This window comes from Lissotriton helveticus, chromosome 11 (assembly GCF_964261635.1).
Source record: "Lissotriton helveticus chromosome 11, aLisHel1.1, whole genome shotgun sequence".
Lineage (NCBI taxonomy): Eukaryota > Metazoa > Chordata > Amphibia > Caudata > Salamandridae > Lissotriton > Lissotriton helveticus.
This window is the reverse complement of record NC_136072.1, coordinates 581,613,433-581,637,537: the sequence shown is the minus strand read 5'-3', so window position 1 is coordinate 581,637,537 and position 24,105 is coordinate 581,613,433. Positions and strand designations below refer to the sequence as shown.

At 46.8% G+C, this 24,105-nt stretch overlaps 1 protein-coding gene across 1 annotated transcript; it reads right to left on the bottom strand.

Moving 5' to 3' along the window:
• Positions 1-5,827: 5,827 nt before the first annotated feature.
• Positions 5,828-21,170, bottom strand: LOC144790852 (nucleoplasmin-like). The gene is made up of 11 exons (XM_078665517.1): positions 21,107-21,170; positions 13,353-13,413; positions 12,917-13,079; positions 10,499-10,556; positions 9,735-9,854; positions 8,448-8,541; positions 8,074-8,154; positions 7,808-7,829; positions 7,119-7,154; positions 6,506-6,533; positions 5,828-5,941 (listed from the first exon to the last, which is right to left on the bottom strand). Exons 2-11 carry the CDS (start codon positions 13,399-13,401, stop codon positions 5,897-5,899), a joined length of 696 nt encoding a protein of 231 aa, XP_078521643.1. The 5' UTR covers positions 13,402-13,413; positions 21,107-21,170; the 3' UTR covers positions 5,828-5,896.
• Between the last annotated feature and the right edge of the window lie 2,935 nt (positions 21,171-24,105).

Below are 24,105 nucleotides of genomic sequence, written 5' to 3'. Positions count from 1 at the left end.
AATTAAACCACCTTCATCAGAACCAAATTGGACCACATAAACCTCAAAAAGTGGGTGGGGATTAGCGTTTGGTCTCACCAAAACTTGCATACATCTTGGGTTTGGACTTCATTCTTGCATGATTGGAGGGACAAAGCCACAAGCCAGAAGGACGCTGTATCGTTTATTCCACCAAGCTCTGTGCTATTTTCCTTTTTTAAGATACAGGTTGTTAGTCAGACTACAGCCATTGTCTGACGTTCTAATGCCGATGTAAGTATGGCAGCATATTTTCATTCAGGTAGCCCTCATAAGTTGATTAAACATCGTATCACTAAGCAGGTATTGACCCGATGTATTCTCACACGCGGCACATCTTGACTGCTTTTCCCCCTTCTCTTGGACCTGTAATTACATAGGGGTACCTTTGCTTTCCTACAACCTCCGATGCCACAACAAAACGTGAGTGGCCCCAGATTAAATTCTAACAAAGTTCCAAATGTCAATCAGAACACCTTCCAGAACAATAACCCATTCCACCAGTATCCTCCAATACAATGGAGGACTATGGCTCTGATCAGTCTGCCTGCCAGAGGGGGGGCGGGGGGGGTGGAAGGAAGATTGTGTGCTTGTCACAGTCTTGAAGGTAGACTAGAGGGAGTCATTCATAGATGGTACTCTGAATAGCCACCCTGTATCATGATAGATACTGGTGCTACCCGCTCTACCCATTTACTGCACACCAAAGAGGGTGGCGTTCTAGGCTCATGATGAGGATGTTCCCTTTAAATTCGCAAATCAAAGCTCAATGTAATTGCTCCCTATAAGTGAGAGGCTACCCCCCCCCCCAATCTCAAATAGACAGTGAATCCAGAAGTCTTGGATTTTTCAGTAATGGATATTGGGCTCATTAAAGGAGTTATGCCCGTCCGTATACAAATAAATCCCAATGCAGAGTATCCATGAACCCCACACTACAATCTGACCCCTGAAACTATTGCTGGGATTACACCGGTGATAATCAATGATCCAACAAGGCATCCCAAAGAGATTGAGAATTTCATGCAACTCATCCATAATGGGCTTACAGAAGACTTTTGGTAAGTACTGCATCATTGGATGAGGAGGATTAGAACAATTGTGGATCCCTGTGATACCAAATCCAGCGGATATTTCAGATTTCATGTGAGGCAGAGTGGTTTACTGTTATCAATCTTTGACAAGCCTTCTTCAGTTGCACAAGGATAGCCCAGTCCGCTTTGCGTTTCGGTTTGGCAACCATGATTTGGCATGGTGCCAGGTCAAAGGGTATACAGAAAGTCCATCCATTTTCAACCAGATCATTTAAAAGAATCTGGAGTCCCTTGTCATGCCCTGCAATTCAGTCCTGGTGCAATAAAGTGATTACCTGTTTGCGTCGCATACACCAGCAGCTTATATTATTTAGGATTTGTTGCACACCTGGTTACTCCAAGGAGTGTCCCCTCACTAGGTAGTAGCACCATATCATAGTAGAATTAGTAGGTTTCAAGCGTTTACCTGAGTAAGAGCCATGTCTTCATGTTTTTTCAAAACCTTGCCTCTGAAGGTTCGATTCTCAGGTCAAGGGGCATGGAGTTCCACAGCTTGGCTGCTCGTAGACTAAAGGAACTGTCCCCCACCCCAGCAACATTCTGTATACTCTAGGAATACCTGCCAGAGCTGCTTACCCATATCTAATATCTCAGGGGGGGGTGTAGTATGAGCTTGTAAGACTGATACCATTGCCTTGCTGAGCCATTTGGCTGATAATGGACAAATTGTCCCCAATAAGTTCTGTATCTGATATGACAGACAATATCAAGGAAGGTGTAATAGGAAAGAATCTAAGCAATTATGCAAATGCATGCCAACACAGAAGTTAGGATGTTCTTGGAAACCGTGTACTGCTATAGTCAGTGGATACCAAACTTTTCTCTAGTGGCTACGCCTTTAGAGGCTAACACACAAGGATATGTTGATGCAGGACCCTGGGAAAATAGTTTCGGTGGCTTCCTAGAGTGGAGTCTGTCATGCCCCTGCACTGACAATGTCCAATTAAAATAAAACTTGGTCTTTGCTGCAGAAAGAAAGGGCAGCACTCTGTGCTTACATAGATGCACAGAGGCCAGTGTCTTTGAGACACTTGACCCAGTACCTGTAGTGTTGGCCGGATCTCAAATCTCTGGCAGCCACATGTGTCGGCATAGAGACGTATGAAAGCATTATGATGGGTCATGCCTGGACCATCTTTGTACCCCAGTATTTCAAAATTTTGGTGGCCAGAACTCGTACAGAGCACCTCATCAACTGTCATACAAAGTAAGGAAAAACACACACAGCTGATAATGTCACCCTGAAGTGACGTTTTGAATCCTGCTACTTTGTTGCCCCTTCCAGAGAATTTCAATGATTGTGAATTCATGCAGGACAGTCTCAATGTCACTAAACCGTGCACTAAGACAAAACCAGATATGTGAGGTGATATGACCCACCACCCGACTTAACTCTGTGAATGGCTCATGTTTGCAAGACAATGGAGGAAATTGGAGAGCAGTTTATGAAGTTTGTACAGTTGCAAGAGTAGTTGGAGCTTCAAGGAGGATTCTCCTCACATGCGATTGAATTGGTTGCACATTGTACCAGCTGAAGGTGATAATCTTCAGATCGTATAACTTTGGTACCATACATGACTTCAGACAGTTCTGGTGCCAGCAGGGATTTATGACTTCAGGCCCCATCTGAAATGGCAAACAAGTGAGAAAACGCCTTGAGACATTGCAAATGCTTGCCCAAGTTAGTTGTGAAATGCTCTGCACACTGTAGGCAAGAAGACGGAGACAGTCAGCAACAGGTAGGCTGACAAAGTCACAAAATATTGTGCACCTAATGGAAAGTGAACAAATGAGGGCACAGATAGGACCAACTACAACTGCCGACACATAGGAGACTTCAGGAAGTGGTGGCAGCAAAATTGGATCAGAGCAGGTTGTGCCAAAAGAGATTACATTCGGGTTTCAGGAGATGGAGACAAGTTGCCAAAAAGTCTTTTGCCACCAATGGCTATGCATGATCATGTTCCTATTCATGTAGGGAGGAATACAATGGTCTGATCGTTCAGGCAAACTGTTCAACCCCAGATTCAGACTGATGGCTAAAGAGTTACCCAATGTGTTGCGTTTTAAAAGATGATTGTAAGGAATAGACTGCAGTAGCACTGAGCCACATAGGAAGATCTGGTGGTTCAAAAGGAATCTGTTGGCCTATAGGGAGATGCCCATGTGGAACAAGCAGTGTTTCCTCAGTGTGCATCTTCTCGTGTTGGGTTAAAACTTTCCCAACCAGAAGATGCAACAGTTTCAGTACTTAAACTATTGTTGCGGGAGCAAATACTTAATTTCAGGTTACCGACTTCTCTAGAGTCAGACTGAGGCCCACACTCAACAATGAGATCCTGAAGGTTGTGTGCAGCTTCATTAGTGGAGACTGCATTGTAGCCACGGATAAGATGCATACAATATGGTGGAGAAATGTAATGCCCTGCTGAAATCCAGCCTAACAGAATTGTGCACTTCCATGCATTTGAAGTGGCCAGATGCTTTGCCTATTGTGAGGAGTCTTCACAGCATTCATGATCAGAGGAATGGATTGTTGCACCCCGCCCTCAGCTTATGGGCAGAGCAATGACTGTCAGCTGTGCTTGCAAAAGCAAGTGTGAAAATTAAAAGGACAGGATTCTGGGTTGCTGCAGAGGACTGGTTGGTGTGTTCTATGTCTCACCAGGTTGAGGCAGCAACAGCCTACCTCAACAGGTTTGTTTGCACTAAGTTGGCAGGGTATGCCCAGACGTGGGTCCTTGCTCACTTTGCCACTGGATTCAAGATAGCCTGGCTGAAGAGGGTTATGAACCCAAAACATGTCCCAGGATGCTGGTTTCTGGTCCAGGGAAGACATGGCTTTGCAGTTCGGGCTGGACTGTTCCCATGAGGCACAGGGTCAGACTGATTTGCATATGGCCATGTCTGAACTGGGGTGGCGGAGTGAGCTAAAGAATGATGGATTAAACCCAGATCAGTTGACTGGGGCGAGTGTTTGCATTGTTCAAACACTTCGTCCATCATCCCCTTTCCTCCTGTTGAGGTGAACAAAGCAAAACCAGTGCCATGACCTATACATGGACAACTAGGTTGTTGTGATGAAACAATGAAATATGGTGTAATTTTGAAGCTCCTCTTGGAGTTTCCTAGCACCTTGAGACCCTTGAAGGTGAATAGTCGCTCCAAGCCACACGATTGAGCTATGATAAAGGCGTGCAAAAGAGCAGATGTAGAACTGACATGCATCAATACAATGCATCTACTGTTTGCCTTCACCTATTTCATGTGAAGGACTACTTTCTACAGTGAATGCACTCAATCATGTTTGGCACTTCACTAATTGTGTTCTAGCGTGATAGAACTTGTAGTGCTTGTTCACATTTATACTTTTATATTTGGAGTTCGATTGCTTTTACTTAACCATACTATGTATCCAATTCGTGTGTTATTTATTCAGTAGCTGTGTAAACAGTTGTGTATTTGAAGTGCACAGTAAAATTGTATTGTGATTATGATTTTAGGCCCGAACGTCCATCCTTTAAAAATTCATCCTTCGATGTCTAATGCCTTTTGCTTGAAGGCATCTCTCCTCTGCAGGTGCATGCATACATCTTAGTCCGTGACAGACTTGAGTCCTAGAGATCGTGAGGTACGGTAGGAGAACATTTGGCAAGGAGAGGTGCTGATGAATTATGAGAAGGCTCCTTACAATTCAAGTTACCAGGAGCAGGGCATCCAAGGTCATCCCGATGTTTACACTGTAGGATGGGAAAGTAAAGTAACCATTTCTACAATGAAAAGTGGCAGTACTGGAGTTGACGACATGGAATTTTGTGGGTTAATTCACACTGTTAGTCTTTAGGGAAGATTTTTGACTTTGAGGGGTACAGACCTCTGCCCATATTCTGTGTAGCTTTATGATTTGTATGACCTATACTTTGACACCATCCTGCTTGCACAGATTTAACTAAGTTTTCTAAATTTAGTGTAGTATTAGTTTAGGTACCTAGATTTATCAATGCAGAGACAGGCGGATCGAAACCTTAACACTGCGGATCAGATCCCATGTCATCTTCTGCATTCCTACATCTGATACTCTTGGATGCTACAAAGACTTAATTTAACTTTACATTTAAGGATGCCTCTAGTGATTAATCAGTTTGGCATTAATTTGTAATAAAGCCAACTGATTCCTTGTCCTCAAGGTGTGGCCAAATGGGCTCCACTAATTTTAATTGATGTTAACTCCCTTTAACCGCACATGCATAAAATGAAAATCGCTGTCTAAACGGTAAGACTGCTTCAGAGCTTCAGTATATGGTTATGGCTCTGGACCGGTTAACAAAAAATGTTACGTGAATTGTGTTCGCTAGGACTAGTCCAGCCGAATGCCTGTAGTAGCCATGCTGCAGGACACCCACCGCCGCCCTCTGCTTATTTGTTCCCAGTTTATATAGTGCAAACTCTGCTCAACTATATTGAGCAGCGTGCTTTACAGAAACTGAATAACTTCTGCAGTTACTACACTTAATTATTCTTCAAGTCACTGGGACATTATATGGTTTGCACAGATTCAAAAGGAGTAGATCAGACGCCACGACTCTGCCCCATTTCCATAGGTAGCTCAGAACACGTACTCTCCAGAACACGTACTCTCCACTCATGACACCGTGGATAAGCTAGCTCAAGGTTTTCTACCCCATAACCGATTTAATCAAAAGGCAGCAGGGCAATTTTTTTGAAAAGTGTGTTTATTTTTTTATCCATTTAGAAGCAAGAGGCAAAATCATGCAGTATCGCTCCTACTTCTTCGCCGCAGGCTTCCTTCCTTTGGCAGCTGGTTTTCCCTACAAGAAAACAAAGCCGTTACTGAGCATGCAGCATTACCCCAACCGTGCCTGAACACGTGAGCAAGACTTACGAGTCCACCCTCCCTTTGCTCCCCCACAAGGGCAGCCACTATGATACTGCCTTTGTACTAACACTGGATCGAGTGGTTTGCAGTCCAGCAAGTCAACTAGAACAGTCCTGTACCCAACTACATTGGTCAGTTCAAGGCCCCTCTCCAATGCTCTACATTTCACCCATATAGAATCTCCCTCACCTGCTTACTGGCAGAGGTCCCAGTCACAGCGCTGCCCCTAGCCATGGTCACACCAAGTACAGTACCCATGGTTAAATTAGTCTAAGTGGTGGTAAGAAGACTCACTAACTGAATGGGAAACTGGTGATGTATGGGGAAGGAGTAGACGTGTTTAAGCCTCCAAGGACACTACATAGGCTGCAATAGAACACCAGGTGCTCCTCTCCAAAGGCAGTCAGGACAGAAGCTTCCAGACACTAGTCATACTCCTGCCAAAGGGAAGCATCAGGCCTCAGATGAGTGCATTGGCCATCCTTGGACACTATACCTTTTTGGTGTCTTCCTCTGACTCCATTCTAGGGAGAGAAATGGAAACAAAGACCAGTTCAGTCGGTTGCCATTTTGGCATGCAGTGCCACCCAGAGCTTGGAAAGGACAAGAAGTTTCTATAAAAAGGCAAACCCGTTGATCAAACAATTTCATGACGAAAATAAAGTACCTGAGCGCACACTCCCAGGTTAAAGGATATAGAAACATTGGTTATCTTGCATGAAAGTAATCCATGCCAGCGCCAATATGATACCCCATTAGCCTCGTCAAATGAGTTTTAAAGAGCAACATGGGAACTTAGATTAACATAACCATCAGGCCCCCAGTTTGATACAGGTGTGATGTTTAAGGAGTACTGAAGCAGGGCAGTAGACCGCAAACACCCACATCAACAAGGTGCTTCCTATAGCATACAGGAGCATTTTACCAGAGTAAAAGTCATGTGTAGAGTATAACCAATTACTGGTCCGACTTCTGCAAATGAGTAGCAGCTCCACCCATCAATCTTTGAGTCGCTAGTTAGCCACACTACTAGCCAATCGGCGACGTTTCAGCGGGCAACAGGAGGTAACTGATGTAGCATACCAGACACTGCAGCTGGTCATACTTACTCTTCTTCCTCATCCTCTTCGTCCATTTTCCTTTTCCTATAGAAAATAGAAAATTGGAGAACCAGTTTCATTTGGGGTGAAGTATGTTACCACTAGCTGCTAATGTATTGTCAGCACTGAATACCCAACAAGGGAGGCCTGTTAAACGATCAGAGGAGCAGTCTGCAGAGAGATCTTAAAGCACCAGCATGCACCCAAATGTATTCAATAAAAGCAATGCACAACTCATTCATGTGCCAAAAAGCCTTACTCCCCGATATGTGCATCTCTTTAGATTCAACCTCAAACAGGAATGACAACTTCCAAGCACACTAGATTGGCCAGACACGGCTTTGGGACAGTGCAGTAATGTTTTCTTGGTCCAGTTTGCACCATGAATACAGGGCTCTCCAAAAATCATCCCCCCCATTCAGAATAAATTTCGTCATTGAGTAAAATTGCTCAATTCAGTAATCAAATTATATGCAAACAGTATCTAAGCTTGCTGTCTAATTCGGGCAAAACACGGGCATCAACCTGGTGAAAGTTACTAACCTTTAGAATGCAACAGATCTGTGCCATGCATGCCCACACAGTGCCGAAAAAGTAAACCTACGTCACTAACCCCCTCCCATTTCAACCTATTTAACAGAAAATTAAGTAAAGTGGATAGCCACTATGGTTCCTTAAAAACCTGGCATACAATCTACAGAGGCAAACTGGACAGTGAGACTAAACACATGAGCAAAATGACCAATCTCAACATATGGAAGTTGCATGGATAATTTGAGTACTCAACGCTAGAGGGGTGACAAATCTGAAGGCCACATCTGTGGCCCACACAAACTGCTGGTGTAGGATACACAAGTACTGATAATATTGAGGCGGCAACTTTGAATTGGAAATGAACTGAATAAAAACCGAAAGCCAACATACCGAGTTCAGACATTCTGCTCACTGATTGTCCTACCTTAGCGGGGCAAGTTCTCTTGTGTGGCTTGCCTATTGTTGGGCTTCACAGGAGAAACTTCTGCCTCTTCTTCAGCTTCCTCTTCAGCTGCAAGTTCAACACAATAGGGTAAAACCTTTAAATCAATACTACTTAATGCACAAATAATTTGTATCAGACTGGATGAGTGATTCCTGCAGCGAAAATTCAGAGGAAGGAAATCGGTCAGGTAAGTGGGATGAGAATGGTGGTCCAGTACATAAAGCTGCATCCAAGACCTTGCATGCACCATGTAGGAGACATGTGAAATTTCATGAAGCAAAATTCAGCTACCGCAAGGGTTGTGTTCAGGGCCCTTTGTCAGTAAGGGGGATGGACTGGAGAACCAGTGAGTAACTTACATGCTATGTGCTGGCCACTAATGTACACTGGGCCAGACCCGGACTTCAGCCGGAATGTGACCGGGGGAGTCAGCTCCCAGCCCACCAAAGTGGCCTGTTGAGAAATAAAGGTTAGTCAAACACCATTGGTAACCTCAAGACACCCAACCTGCTTTAAAAATCTAAATCCTCCATTTACCATGCAGGCCTTGCAAGAATGGCCAAAGTGCCTCATGGCATGCGTAAGGCATTTGAAGCTTCAATAATTAGTAACATCTTGGGTGACAACAGCTCTACTGGGAAGTTCCTGCATAGTTTGTAGGGGATCCACTTTCCAGTTATCCCAAAAAGTGAAAGCCAACGACTCATTCCAGTACCTGGAATACTCGAATACCACCAGCCCACCTCTGTTGACATGGTAGGTCATTTCTGAAGAAAGCTCTAAATGACTCCTCGCCCTTTGCTAGCGGAACCAAGGTGGTGGCATTCAGACTGTACCATCATGCCTGCAGAGAAAATAAAATCGAAACACACACGAATCCCAAGAAAGCCTTCCATTTCATCCCAAGGCCATCTACCTTGAGGCTCCAACACCAGCCAATGTTCTTACCAGGAATAAATGTGGCAGGCTATATGTAGTCAGATAGGACGACCAGAAGTGAAAATGAGCTGCTCTTAGAGCTTTCACTCCAGAACACAGCCCCCCCCCCACACACTGAACCAATTAAATGCTATAACACCAACACTCAAGAAACATTCCAGTGAAAACTGTTAATGATCCAAAAGACGTGAATGATTTGGGAGCAGACCCAAGCTAACAATCTCCCTGAAAACTGGGCAGTAACAATTTGCTTGTTCCAATAGCATATCAATTAATTAATCTGTATCTAATGCAGGGAGGTTTGTTTTCAGGTCACGTCTGTCATTGTAAGATTTCAAAGAAGTGCCTGACTGGTCCCAGAAAGGGTTACTCTGAGTAAGCTTAATCGATACCTACCACTGTACAGCCTAGAAAAAGGAAGCAAGTTGATGCTTGCAAGAAACTATAGTATGTGCCCTGAGCCAGTAAGGAGACGGGCAGTCTTAAAAAGTTTCTACCTACCTCTCAGGACTTCAATTTGTTTTCTTCCTGAACCCATCTGCTTTAACTGCAAGTCTTTGGTAGAGTGAAGAGGCAAAGGATCAAACAAGTAATGAAACAAAACGGGTAGGCACAGTAGTAAAGATGCATTGTAGTGTGGGGCTCATCGCAAACCCCAAGCCCCAGCCAGGTAACGCTGCGCTACAGCAAAACAAGTGTTACCTTACCATTGGAAGGATTGATGGCTTTAAAGAGGCAATAGGCACGGGCTTTGCACCTTGTTCGTCCTCTTTTGGCAGAATCTCAATGATGTGGAGCTCATCCTTGGCCTTTTCTCCCATACAAACCTGGAGCAGAGATAAGTAATAGTCAAGCCACCCTGTTGCATACTACCACCACCAAAACAGAGCACATACATCAGCAGCAGCTGAAACAGGTCTGCATACTGGAGCTCACAGCTTAACCATCAAGCCCATCTTCACAGACTACCCTCCTGTGACTGAGGCTTTGTATGGCAGGTGTGCACAACTAAAGCCCCATTAGTGGCACTGCAAGAAATGAAAGTAGCATCAGATCATGTTAACATGGGTACAGCAGACCAGTCACAGTTAATGCATGCTGCTGGTCAAATACAAAAAGAGCAGAAGTATGAAGGAGTAGATTCTCAGGTTGAAGCTACGGCACCAGGTGGAGAAGATTAGATCAGAGACCATGGGGCAGTTGAGGAAAGAAAAACATGCATTTGCAAAACAATTAGGTCTCACCTATGAGTGTTATTTGCTTTGGCAATGTTGTGTAGCCATGTTGTGCAGCAGCAGCACTGTCAACACTAGATAAGTGCTAGAATCTACACAGTGCTGGATATATTTTTTATTGTAGTCATGTGCTCTTTGGTGAACATGGGAGGGAAGTCGTGGCAGAGGACAGGTGATCAGGCCTAGTGCAAACACATTGACAGCAGAGTATGCATAGGAGGGGCTGGGGCAAGTACATGTACAATTGCGGGAGTGAAGTAAGCAGAGGAAAACACCTGAAGTAAGAGACATGCACTAAAAAAAAGAAAAGAAAAAAAAGGGTGTTGGACAACTAAGCAGTGCAAGGATACAAGGAATGTGTACATGTGCCGGTAGGGAGCAAAGGAGGAAGCATACAAAAGTTGACAAGCAAGCAAATGAGGGATAACGAAGCCAACCAATAGGCAGCCTCTAAGCTCCTACAAGGCAAGGGTCTGCCAGAGGGCATGTGCAGTCTGAAGACCTAAAAAACGCACGTAAATGAGCTGGTCAAAAAGGAATGCTTGAAGAGCAAGCCAGTGCTGAAGGCAAATTAAAAGACCACATGTGTTAAGATAATTAATACATGTTAAATTGGGCGAACTCTAATTACAGAGAGGGAAGAGAATAGACTATTGGAAAATTACTAGTTCACTGTAGTTTTAATCGTAAAAATAAGTAGGGCAAGGACATAGTATAACATTTCTGAATATAAAAAAAAAAGTTACGTTTTCGGTAAAAGAAAGAATGAGAAGTTAGGGCTGCTGCAGCCTCAATAGGTAGTCCTGGCCTCCAAAACGGTTCTCCCATATAGCTGTCAAATTGTTCACTCCAACGTTTTAGTTCATAATCCAAAATATAAGCACTTACAGGAGGTGCTGAAAGCATTTGTTTAACCACAACGTAATGCGTTTCGTCTCAGGCTTCAATCACACGCAGGCCTCCAGGACAAAACGTGTCCGGTTTGTTGTGATTAGTGTCTTTCCAGCACTTTCCTCTGTGGGCGCCTTCATTTTGGATTGTTGCCAGACAGTATTCGTTTTCTCCTCCTGCCTGTAGAGTGTCCGTGGTGATATGGAAGCTTTATAGCTATAGGACCACTCCAAGGTGCCCCATTAAATTTAGTATTTAACGGTTAACAGTTTATATGGAGTACTCCGAAAGGCCCCAGGTTGCACATCCCAAAGTGATCAGAGGCGAGACAAGAATAAGATATTTAAAGTATTTATGGAAGGTGGCCCACATGGCTGAACCTTCATTAGTGCCAAGATGCGTGCTGACTGTAAAAAGTGTTATTGGAAATGTACATGAGCCAACCAAGCAGTGCCAGGCTGCAGAATACAATGCAAGTGGGGATATATCTATCTACATACACACTTCAAATGAGCACTCGGAATCTTAACAGAAATCCATAAGCAAGCAAATGCTTGGGAGAGACAGTGGTCACCCATTCTTCAGCTAACATGCATCAACCACTGGTTTCATGGAACCCCGTAGCTGCCTTGCTCGCTTCTCCCCCCCCCCCCCCCCCCCCCTAGTCGTTCCATGGCCATTCCGGACCTCAAAGCAGAGGCCACTTTATTTGTGAACAGGCAGTATCGTGGGACATTGAATGAATATGGAGAGCCACCCAATCCTCGGGGTTAGAATAGGATCTCAAGATACCCACAGGGCATCTCTCCTGGGTGACCCGAACCAGTGTTACAGTCCTTAGGGGGACCCAGCAGCTCACCGGGAAGGGACAAGATGGGCGCCGATGCTGTTCTGATCAGGCAAAGGAAACTGCCTCTTAAGAGGCAGTAACTTTAAACCACCATGAAGCATAAACATATGGAGAAAAAAAAAACGGACACAAAGCAAGCTCCGATTCATATATTAGTTGAGAACAATCAGAGTTCTATTTATTCAAACAGGCTACATAGTTTATAATTACTGCATCCAAAAAAGGATCATACTCCCAAGTAACTAAACCAAATTAGGGTACCTCCAATTAGGAAAAACTCCTGAAGTAAGTCTGCAACTGTAGACCCAGAACACTTCTAACTGATAGTAAGTATGCAAGATGGTCTGTTTTGCATTATTTCGAGAGACATTAGCACTGGGGCTACATTAATAGGTCATACAGCATACTAACACTAACATCCCAGTGCAAGGGCAACTCTAGAGCACGGCATTTGAAAAGTATCCCTACATACTGGCGAGGAGGGCCTGCTTAAACATTCAGAGCACTCCTCTACTGGGATGTCAAATTGTAGATTGCCATTATGTCATTTAACGCATACAAATTAAGTGTTTAGACAAATTACCAAAGGAGATAGAGGTAGGCGTAAGGTTTTCTGAATATACAGAGATACTCTGCAGCGGCACTAGGCGTAAAAGAAAAAGCCAACGCAGAAGGTCTATTTATTTAACTACAGTAGATAAGTTGGAATACTTCAGAAATCCAGGGATGGCATCAAAGAGCTGGGCAAGTTAGAGAATTCATAAGGCAAAGCAAGTTTTAAAATCAGATACCTTTAACACATGGTAAAAGGGTGTGAAATTAGAAAGGGAAGTGTCAAAGAGAAGCAATTCCAATTCTAGGGTTAAAGGTCACAAAGGGTATACAACAACTTATTTTACAACAGAAAACTCACTGCTCCTCGACAAAATACACACTTACCGCGTTAAGAACCAACCGATGGTAGGATTTGCCGGTGCTGATGGAGCCTGGGCGCGCTTTCAGGGCTTGTTTCTGCTCACACTCTTCCACCTCCACTTTAAACGAAAAGCTTTTATTCTGCTCAGTCAACTCACAACCTGAGTAGGGAGGAGCTATTTAGAGCAGCTATGCAAGTGTACAACGCCTCCCGCCCCACCACTGCACCCCAAATAGATGTTAATGTGTGGGATATCAGTCAGATAAGCTGGCCTTCAAAGTAGTTGATCCATTTGAAGGGGGGGGGGGGGGTGGAAGAGTGAAATATGACAAAGTGAACATATTGCATTGGTTTCCGCTGTGATGCGGCCGTCAAGGAACAGATCAGGGCATATGCCACAAAGAAACTCCCCCAAAAAACAGGTACAACTTACTCCACAGCAGAGCCACTGGTTTGTCCATTCTGCTAGCGTTATGTCCCATGTCTGAAGATTTCTACAGGGGAGATAAAAATACAAAAGGAAAAAAATAAAAAAAATAAAAAAACTGAAGCCTTGCACGGTGACTAAGTTAACTTTACGGGGCGGAGGCAGCAGACTACAAATTTTGGGCAGGTTATTAGGCACTTTGTATGGAGCCAATTGCTGAGGTGCTACTTCACACCCCTGTGCTTTCAGCTAACAGGCACGTGCCTCACATTGGCCCACGTGCCCGAAGGAGAGCAGCCAAAAATTACACACTGCGTCACACGACGCAACGTGAAGGCCCAGAAGCCCGAACACAGCCAAACATATTCCTGGAACATTCTTATTTAAAAAAATTTAAAAAAAGTGAAGTTTACGCTTACAGGAAAAAAGCAACCTTCGTTGTAGATAGTTATAGCATTATAGGGCGGTCCAACGACTTGCTATAGGAGCATTAATACATTTTGACTTTTGTAAAGTGAAAGCACCTAAGCTCGGCGCAGCTCCATTGGTGCCACTCTACTCGACCCAGGCAGGGCCCCTTAACCTAGTAAATATATAAATAATCAGAGGTCCAACTCCAACATACTGGACCGACAGGTGAACCGCATAAACTACTCACATCAAGCTACGACACCAGCTTGGGAAGGTGCACCCGTGTTTGCACGAATTTTGACATACAACCAGCGTCGGATTGGTAACGCAGGCATTCGGGCAATGCCCGAGGGGCCGGTGTCTGAGTGCTGCGGGGGGCCTCTTTTTTTTTTAGCAGTCTGGGGGGCCATTTGGACGCTTTCTCTACTGTTTGAACACAGCCAGCGTCCCAGTGGGTGTCTGAGTGGCCTTTCTAGAGGCAGATGGGCGCTCATTACCTTAGTTTAGCAAGAGGTGTAACTCCTTTTGTCTCGCGGGCCGGCCCATTAATGAGTGCACATACTGAGAGGTGGCAGGGGGCCTGAGTAGAAGTGGCCTCACTTGTTTCACCACTGTGAACTAACGCGTGCATTTTTTTGACCCCCTCCTAAAGTTTAGGTTTCGCCTGGCCGTAGCACTGCGCAGCAGTGCTCGCGCGCAGGCGAAATCTTATGATCCTACAGTGTGGGGCTTTGTCCCGCCTTCTCTTCCATTGGCTAGCTCCATAAGTGGAGGCTAGCCATTGGAAGAGATGGTTGTCAATTACTCTTTCCCCCGTCACAACGCGATTCAGGGGCGTTTGTCTCTTTTAAGTCCCGCCCCCCACACCCTCCCTCTCGCCGAGGTCCGCGCGGAGGAGTGCTTCTTTTAATTTGCTCAGTCCCGTTTTATTTATTTCGAGGGAGCTCACCCCTCATCTGTTGCCGTGTGAAAATCACCGCCGGTCGGCCCGGGACAACCCCCTGACGTCATTCCCCGGGCCGCGCTGTGATTGGCTGCCGGCCCGGGACTGGACTTGTATACATATGCTATCTCCTTTAGAGTATACCCAACATGACAATAGGGCGTGCTGCTGCAGATGCAGATCCAGTGAGTGCTGCACCGCCTGCGCTCCTTGCAGTTCGACTCGTCTCTGGCTGCCGCAGCGGCTCTCTCCCTCTCCCACTCTCCGTCCGTCCCTCCTTGTGCTCCAATAATCCCCGCACAGCCCTATTACAACTCCGAGTAGGACAGAGTTACTCCTCCGGCGTGGGAGCCAGCTCTGCATTACCCGCTCCTTAACCCCTTCTCCTGCCTGATCCCAGCGAATGAATCCATCTCACCTTCCCCGGATGCTCCGCGCACCCCCTCTTCCAGCAGGAAGCACCTTGCATCCATTGAGTCCCGTTGCGGTGCTATGTCAGACATTTCATTAATTGGCTGCCAGAAGGAGAAGGAATGTGGCAAGAAGGCGGATGCAGGCCCGGGGCCCTCCGCTGACAGCAGCTAGGGCCAGAGGAGGCAGACACACCTCCCTGTGAGACCCCTCAGCAGAACAATGTGCACAAATCCCCGGCAGCTTGAGTGCCCCGAGAGTGCCCCGTGAATGCACCAGCAGCGCCGCCCACTCACCTGCGTGCGGCCAAGATCACAGCAGCGTCTGGGCAGGGCTGCGGGCAGCCGTGCCAAGGCAGACATTCCAAGGCGCTGAGGGCACCGGCGGGCACACAACTGGTCCAGTGTGTGCGGGGCACCAACCGCAGACAGTGAGTGCACTGACATCACAACTCACTGGCACGGGGCATTGTGGGAGGCACCCAAACCAGGCACTGCCGGCCACACAACTGCTCCAGTGTGTATGTGTGTCACCAGTCAGTGCACTGCTATCACAACTCACTGCCGCAGGGCATTGTGGGAGGCACAAGGACACCCCACCCCAGGCACTGCCGGCCACACAACTGCTCCAGTGCATGCGGGGCAGCGACCGCAGCCAGTGCAATGCCATCACAACTCACTGCCGCGGGGCATTGTGGGAGGCACCCAAACCATGCACTGCCGGCCACTCAACTGCTCCAGTGTGTGCGGGGCACCGACCGCAGCCAGTGAGTGCATTACCATCACAACTCACTGCCGTAGGGCATTGTGGTAGGCCCAAGGACATCCATTCCAGGCACTGCCGACCACACAACTGCTCCAGTGAGTGTGTCATCACAAGTCAGTGCACTGCCATCAGCAACCTCACTATAGCTCACTGCCGCAGGGCATTGTGGGAGCCACTTAGCCACACACTAGGGTCTGAAGCACCCATGGCTGCAGGGAAACTCAAGAGAAGGAGACAGTGCACCCAACTAGAGCTCTGGGGGCCACACAACTGCTCCAGTGTGTGTGTGTGTGTGTGTGTGTGTGTGTGTGTGTGACTGCTCCAGTGTGTGTGTGTATGACTGCTCCAGTGTGTGTGTATATATGTGACTGCTCCAGAGTGTGTGTGTATGTGACTGCTCCAGAGTGTGTGTGTATGTGTGTGTGTATGGGACTGCTCCAGAGTGTGTGCGTGTGTGACTGCTTCAGTGTGTGTGTATGTGACTGATCCCGAGTGTGTGTGTGTGTGTGTGTGTGTGACTGCTCCAGAGTGTGTGTGTGTGTGTGTATGTGACTGCTCCAGAGTGTGTGTATGTGACTGCTCCAGTGTGTGTGTGTATGTGTATGGGACTGCTCCAGAGTGTGTGTGTGTGACTGCTCCAGTGTGTGTGTGTGTGTGTGTGTGTGTGTATGTGACTGCTCCAGTGTGTGTGTGTGTGTATGTGACTGCTCAAGTGTGTGTGTGTGTATGTGACTGCTCCAGTGTGTGTGTATGTGACTGCTCCAGTGTGTGTGTGTATGTGACTGCTCCAGTGTGTGTATGTGACTGCTCCAGTGTGTGTGTGTGTATGTGACTGCTCCAGTGTGTGTGTATGTGTATGGGACTGCTCCAGAGTGTGTGCGTGTGTGACTGCTCCAGTGTGTGTGTGTGTGTGTATGTGACTGCTCCAGTGTGTGTGTGTATGTGACTGCTCCAGTGTGTGTGTGTGTGTATGTGAATGCTCCAGAGTGTGTGTGTATGTGACTGCTCCAGAGTGTGTGTGTGTGTCTGCTCCAGAGTGTGTGTGTGACTGCCCCAATGTGTGTGTGTGTGTGTATGTGACTGCTGCAGAGTGTGTGCGACTGCTCCAGTGTGTGTGAGACTGCTCAAGTGTGTGTGTATGGGACTCTCCAGAGTGTGTGCGTGTGTGACTGCTCCAGTGTGTGTGTATATGTGACTGATCCCAAGTGTGTGCGTGTGTGACTGCTCCAGTGTGTGTGTATATGTGACTGATCCCGAGTGTGTGTGTGTGTGACTGCTCCAGAGTGTGTGTGTGTGTGTGTGTGTGACTGCTCCTGGGTGTGTGTGTGTATGTGACTGCTCCAGTGTGTGTGTGTGTGTGTGTATGCGACTGCTCTGGGTGTGTGTGTGTGTGTGTGTGTGTGTGTGGCTCTGGGTGTGTGTGGCTGGCTCTGGGTGTGTGTGTGTGTGTGTGGCTCTGGGTGTGTGTGTGTGGTAGTAATTGCGGTCTGCTGAGCTCATCCGTAGGGTACAATAGGTCTCACGTTTGCGTTAGATTAAGCTATTGGCAATGTAAATGACAATGCCATTTATTTATCCGTTTTCAAAACCAACACAAATACAAATTGTCGTTTACAATGCCAATAGCTCCAACTTTTCCAAAGGTGAAACCGTTGCATTGTAAATGCTAGTTTTTTCATAAGAGTACGCCAAAGCAGTGATTTGCAGATTGATTAGGCAAATGTGGGCCGTTTTTTAGGTCTCGGACCTAGAGGCTGCGCTTGCGCAGTCTGGGGTCGGAGATTTAATGACCCTTAGTAGGGCTTTGGATCCCGCCTCCCTGCCCTGTCTCTCCTCCATTGGCTGGCTTCCTAAACAGAGGCCAGCCATTGGAGGAGAGAACCGTCCCTCCAAAGAAGCTCTGTCTTTTTCGGATTCGGGGGCGTAAGTTTTGCTGTTCTTTAGCTCGTGACGTCGTCCGTCACTCAGGACAGCAAAACGCGCCCCCGAATCCGAAAAATTTCGGAAGCTTGAGGCCGCCATTTCTGTCCGACCACCAGACGCGACAGACCCATGGTCGCCAGCCACGGCATCGATCGCATCGCGGTGGGCGGGCGGGCGGCGCAAAAATACTAGTGCACCCGGCTCAGCAATTGCTCTTCTCGTTTTAAGACCTCTCTTGCAATGTCATTTGTTTATGCAGGTACTTCAAGGCGGCAACCGGTCCCCGGCTACCACTGTCTCCTTTACCTGTTGCTATGCCGCCTGGTTTATTTGTTAGGGTGCCCGGCGGCATCTGATCCCTAGCGCGGTCCTGTCCTGTGGTCTCTTCACGGGCTGTATCAGATTCGATCTCTGCCGCGATATAGGAGAGCTTCCTTTGCGGCCTTGCGCCTCTAATCTACGCAGAGATCGCTTTTACCTTGCGTGGCGGCTTAAGTTCCCCAGCTTGGCTCAGAGACCGGATCACTTCCCAGGCAATATTTCTCCTGGATTCTACCGCTTTACTGGAGGGTTCTCTTGTTGCCTTGCGTTACTATCGTAACCTGGTGGTTTTATCTCGCTAGGCTTATCCCATCCACAGTGGCCTCGGACTTGCGTGACGTTGCCTCTCACTGCATGGTGCAGTGTCAGGGGGACCGAGCCAGTTTTGCGTTTCCGATTCAGTAATTAGTCCGCATTCTCCGAAGTTCAGTCTTTAGTTTTGGGAAGCCTCGATCACCGTACATAAGTTGCTGCTGTTATATTTCATCATAGTAAACTCTTTGGGCAGGATTCGAACGGATATTTCTGCCGAGCTGCTGGAGCCTCACGGAAGTGCGGCCCGCCAGCTCGTGCGCCACCTAGCCCCCCGGCAGTTTATTTCTTATGTCAGATGCTTTCCTTTATTCAACAGTGGAGGTTTCTCCTTGGTGGTAGCTGAAGCCAGTTATTTTGGAATGTGTGCGTGATGAGGCACTGTCCCCCTGTCTGGAGCAGACTCCGGAAGGACTCACCTCCACCCATGTCTGCCGCCGCAGCGAAAATGCACATTGCCACCCACCAACGGTGGCTGCAAACTAAACAGGGGGCTCTTTTTTATTTTAATTTTATAAATGTGCTCTTTATGTGTTGGGAAAAGCATGCCACTTCAGAGTGCCAAAACATTAATGCAAGGTATACATACAAACTCAGTGGTCAAGCCATATCGTGATGGCATGCATTTACAAGTATTTAAGGCTTTGTTTTACGCCATTTACTGTACTAACATGTAGGAGAGGGAAAGCAACAAAGGTTGACCTTGGAGCACAATGATGAATTATGTGCAGTGAACTGCAGTTGTGCGCACTGGTTTGAATGGGGGGTTGTTGGTGTGTATGTGTTAGTGTGTTAGGGGGAAGGTGTAGTGATGGGTCTCGTGTAGCCACGAGATATACGGCTCTGTGGTCTGGTTTTGCGAGGCCGCGCATGCCAGTGGTACACATTGTTGTCATTTGAGTGGTGTGCTGTGTTCGTGTCGTGGACGCCGTCCGCGTCGTGCGAGGCTCACGTGTGGCTCCCGGTCATAGGCGTTTACTTATTGGACTACATCAATCTTGGTTTATCTACCCCAAGCTGCGCCCAGCCTCTTCATTACAGAGGGGAGGGCACACAGTACACCTACCTTGGTGGAGTGCAGAACCTATTCACCAAACCACCCTCTCACCGCCCTCCCAGGCCCCTTGATTTTGAGTTACTGGTAAAGATGGCAGAGGCAGCGCGGGACAGTTCCTTTACTGTTACAAAAGCTTGCACTACAAACTTTATAAGCAAACATGCCCTTTGTCAAATGTACATAGAAGGCGTTATTCAAGCCATACGAGAGAAGAGCATTTCTTAATTTTTTTTAGTAAATAGCATCCGCAGCTGGTGGACCGGGAATAAAAACAGAGAGCACGCGGTACAGCCTCTAGTAATGCCCCTCTTTCCCCTGCTAGCCGGGGCTGGTCGAGCTCTCCTTTTTGGGTGTCTGGTCAACAGGCACGTGTGGCTCACAGTGTTTAGAGTTAAGCAAGGGGTCGGGGGGGGGGGGGGGGGGAAGAGAAAAGAATCCCTGATTTTACCACCTGTAATTACGTCATCCAGCCTTCCATTCAGGGGAGAGGTGGAAGGGCGTCATTTGTTGACAGTGGGCGGTTGACGCAATCTGTCATCAACATGATTTATGGTCAGTTCGAGGCTGTGGCTGAAGGGTTGTCGCCTCGGGAGTTAGAGATATCTCTCATACTCGTAGGACCAAGGAACCACTCACTCGCTGTGCATGTTTCCAGTATTGGACTTCTGGGGTGTGACATGCCAGCCCCACTTGATCTGGAGCAGAACCCATTGTGCCCAGCTTGCCACCAGCTGACGAAGTGACAGTATAAAGATTATTTCTCCGGCACGCACAATCCCGCGTAGTTTAACAGCGCGTGTTTAAGAGTCTATTTAAAGACCCATTCACTCGGAGAGCTTGTTTGTGAAAATTATCCCTGCGAGTGAAACCGTGCGTGCCATGCCGCTTGCCTGGGGCTTTATTTCCAGATACATCTGCACTCCTGTGTGCACAACATGTCGCATCATGAGACTCCAATGACCATGTTATGCACATCCGTGTCCTTCACGCTGCCTCAAGCGACGTGATGCTAACGTGCCTTTATAAGGACACATATGGCGCGCATCAGTAAAGGAAAAACTGACGGCCCAGCGCATAATTTGTACAAGTGTCGGGCCCAACGTTTTCTCACCCCCCCACCAACCAACTGGCAATGCCAAATGTTGGGATTGTCGAATACCCAGGCTGTGTAGTCTCTATTCCAGCTCATGCCTCTCTCTCGATCTCACTACCTCTCTCTCTCTCTCTCTCACTACCTCTCTCTCTCTCTCTCTACCCTAATGCAATAGGTCTCGCATATGCAAGCAATTAAGCTATTGCCAATATAAATGACAATGCCATTTATTTAGGGATACAAAAAAAAACGAGCAATGCCAATAGCTCCACCTATAATATTGCCGAGACCATTGCATTGTAAATGCTTGTTTTTTGCGTGCCCGGGCCGATTTTCAATCCCAATCCAACCCTGCATACAACGTGACACGCATACCTTCTGAAAAGCGAAGGTTAGGGGCTGAGCGGCGCACTTTAAGTCTCAAAGCACATAAAGCTTTGAGGCAAGTTAACATAGCTCAGCCCCGCAGCCATGGGTTTGGCCCAAACGCATCAACGCGTAGCCGGTCCTACCGTGCAACTCACCTGAGAAGTCCGTTAAAGATCTGCACCAAAAAGAGAACCAACGTCTTCTCCTCTCTATCAGCTTATAAAGGGGCCAGGTGGGACTCATCAGCCCCGCTTAATCACCAGCCAATCACGGAGCAGCGCGCGCAGATCCAAAGTGGCCTTGGTTCGATTCAAGAAAGCTTCGCGACCCACGATTTAAAAAGACAGTGGTGCATTCAATTGAAGAGGGAAAGAAAAGACAATGCTCGCTTCTCACATGATCTCAGCCAGTCCGCATTCCCAAAATATCTGCCCCGTCCAAACAATACTGTCTAAGAGAATAAAAAGTCTGATGCTTTACCTAAACAAAGACACAGAAAGAAACTACCTCGAATCAGAGACCTGAACTTGTCCTATTTCTAATGTAAGGAGTTTAGTCAGCTCTGAATGTTTCTCTCACCTGCATTCTGGGAATTGTAGTGCTAATGATCTCCTTGCCATGCTAAATACAGGGGTGTGTTTTTGTCTGCTGACAGCCCAGAATATAAACCCAATTTTGTTGCCATTTATGAACCTGCAAATTGAAGGTATTTATTTTTAATTTTATATGTACTCCACCTGAAAAAAAAGACATAGAACGTTTCTCTTTTTGTCAGTCATTACTTTGTGCTTCCAACCTCTGAGCTGATCAGCCGACCTTGCTGGAGCGAGGGTCTAGTCCTAGCAGAAGCCTAGCAGCTGACAGACTGTTTGCTTGATCCATTGCTGATCAGAAATACCTCATATACTACAATCTTCACATGCAAATAATGTTTTCTTTCCATCGACTTGCATCTTCAGCTTGCTTGCTGTTTCAAACGTCCTCTACAGTGGAGTAGCTAGAAAATTAAAATACCCACCACTTCGATCCATATCTGGAATGCAATTGGGAGAGCAATGCAAGTGAGGCCTATCCATCCTAGATGAGGTCCCTTCATCCCTCCTTCCGTCCATCTATCTCCTATCCATAAAGCCTTACATCCATCTGTCCGTCTTTTCACGATTCCTTTCATCCATATTTTCACCATTGCATTTATCCGTCCTTTATCATAGAACCCGCCCACCATTTCATCATTACAGTCTTCCACCAATCCTTCCACTTATACTCCCAATTATTCATTCTTCCTGTTACACATACTCCCATTAATTGTTTTTATCCAGCCATCATTTCTCACTCCTTTTATCAACCTGCCGTCCATCCATTAACCCTTCCATTCAGGCATTCATCCATCCATCCATTCTTTCTTTCTTTCACCCACCCGTGCAAATGTTGTTTTTCATCCTTCAATCCTTTCACCCTCGCGTCCATTCTTTCATCCTTTTGATCCTTCCTTGTCAGAGTTTTTTCCTTCTTAACATATGTCCATCCTTTCTCTCTTCCTTCTGCTCCCCTCTCTTTTTCTCATTATTTTACCTTATGGGCCTCCTTTTCTATAATTAACTTTGCATCCATCCCCGTTGTTACAGCTTGCCCTTTGTTTTTAAGACTTTTTTTGTCTGCAGAGCTGCAGACAGAACAGGCTAATAAATAACGAATCAGTGTTTCTCGAATCTGTGTGCAGAGTTGTCCTTGGTGCTGAACAGGAGCTGCGCTGGTGCTGATTTTACTGCTTACATGGTGCTGCAAGAAACAGCATGTAAAAACACAACAAATACACAGCGTTTGACTTAGGACGAAGGTTGCACAGTGTTCCCTGTAGACGCAGCGTTGAGTGTGAGGGTCATTTACTGGATTGGTGACCAACAAGTCTTGGCAGCGGTAAGCACAGCAAAAGGGTACTGGATCTGTACTGGTTCCGGGGCAGTGAGGTAGCAGCCTGAAACTTCAGACAGGTAGGACTACAACTCCCACAATGCACTGGACCACCTAGATTTGGGCGATACCACGGAGGGCCTGATGGACAGCGATTCTTTGTATCCAGTGAGGGGTTTGTTTCCTGCATTTTTCAGGGGACTAGTGCCACTAGTCCTGTGGAGTCTGAGTGTACTTCTGGCTTTCTTGGTGCAAGTTGTTCAGATTTGAGGTTCTGGTGACAGGGGGTCCCTTAAATCCTAGATTTAGGAGAGTTAGGGTTGAGGGAGCTAGTAACCAATGGACAGCTAGTCCCTGCAGCTAGTTCGCCCCTGAGGTGAACACATTTGGGGTGTGTAGGTCACCTTTTCTACCCAGAACCCTTTATTCTGTCATTTTAAAGATGGCAGAAATCGAATTGTAGGGTACAGACCAGGCTGCTCACCCTAGAGCTATGGGGAGCCTTCTGGGGGTGTACACCTCCCTGCATAGGTAATTTCCCACCTGCTCTGGTGCAATTGTGCCAGGGGCAGGGGAAGTGCTGCTTTGCTACATTGGTAGTCAGCCCTTGTGCATGTCAGAGGCAGTGTAGCCTTTGAAGCTCTCTGCCTTGATGTGCCACTTTACTCTCCTGCTGGGGAGGAGCGAGGTGTGACCTCCTTCCTGCCCAAGCCTATGTTCCTTAGTCCTGGGTGTGATCACACTGCCTGGCATGAAGTCAGAATCTTGTATTGGCAGCAGCAGACAAGGTAAAGTGCTAGCCAGAACACAGTGAAGCTTTGACAACCAGGTAAGCAACCTCTAAGGTCTCCACCTGGGTGCATGCCATGTCTCCCAGGGTACGAGATTCATTTTAGAGGTTAGAAGGCATTTTGTTTGATACCAAACATGATATATTGTAGTGAGAAAAAGAAAGCTGCAGTATTTTGGTAGTCGTGCAAATCACATCCGGGGCTAGCCGCACAGAAGCTCCACTGCCGAGACAGATAGCAAATTGTGTGAGTGAAGGATGGTGCACCAAAAGAACTGGTTCATAGACGGCAAAGTAATTTTGGAAAAGTTCCTTTATTTTAAATGTTAAAAAGGCCTCAGCCAACGCGTTTCATCCCCAAGGGGACTTCGTCAGGGCTAGAGTGAACCGTCAGTTGTAATAGGCCACAAAGAAGTCGAGTTGTCAATCCTATAGCAACAGCCTAATCATTCA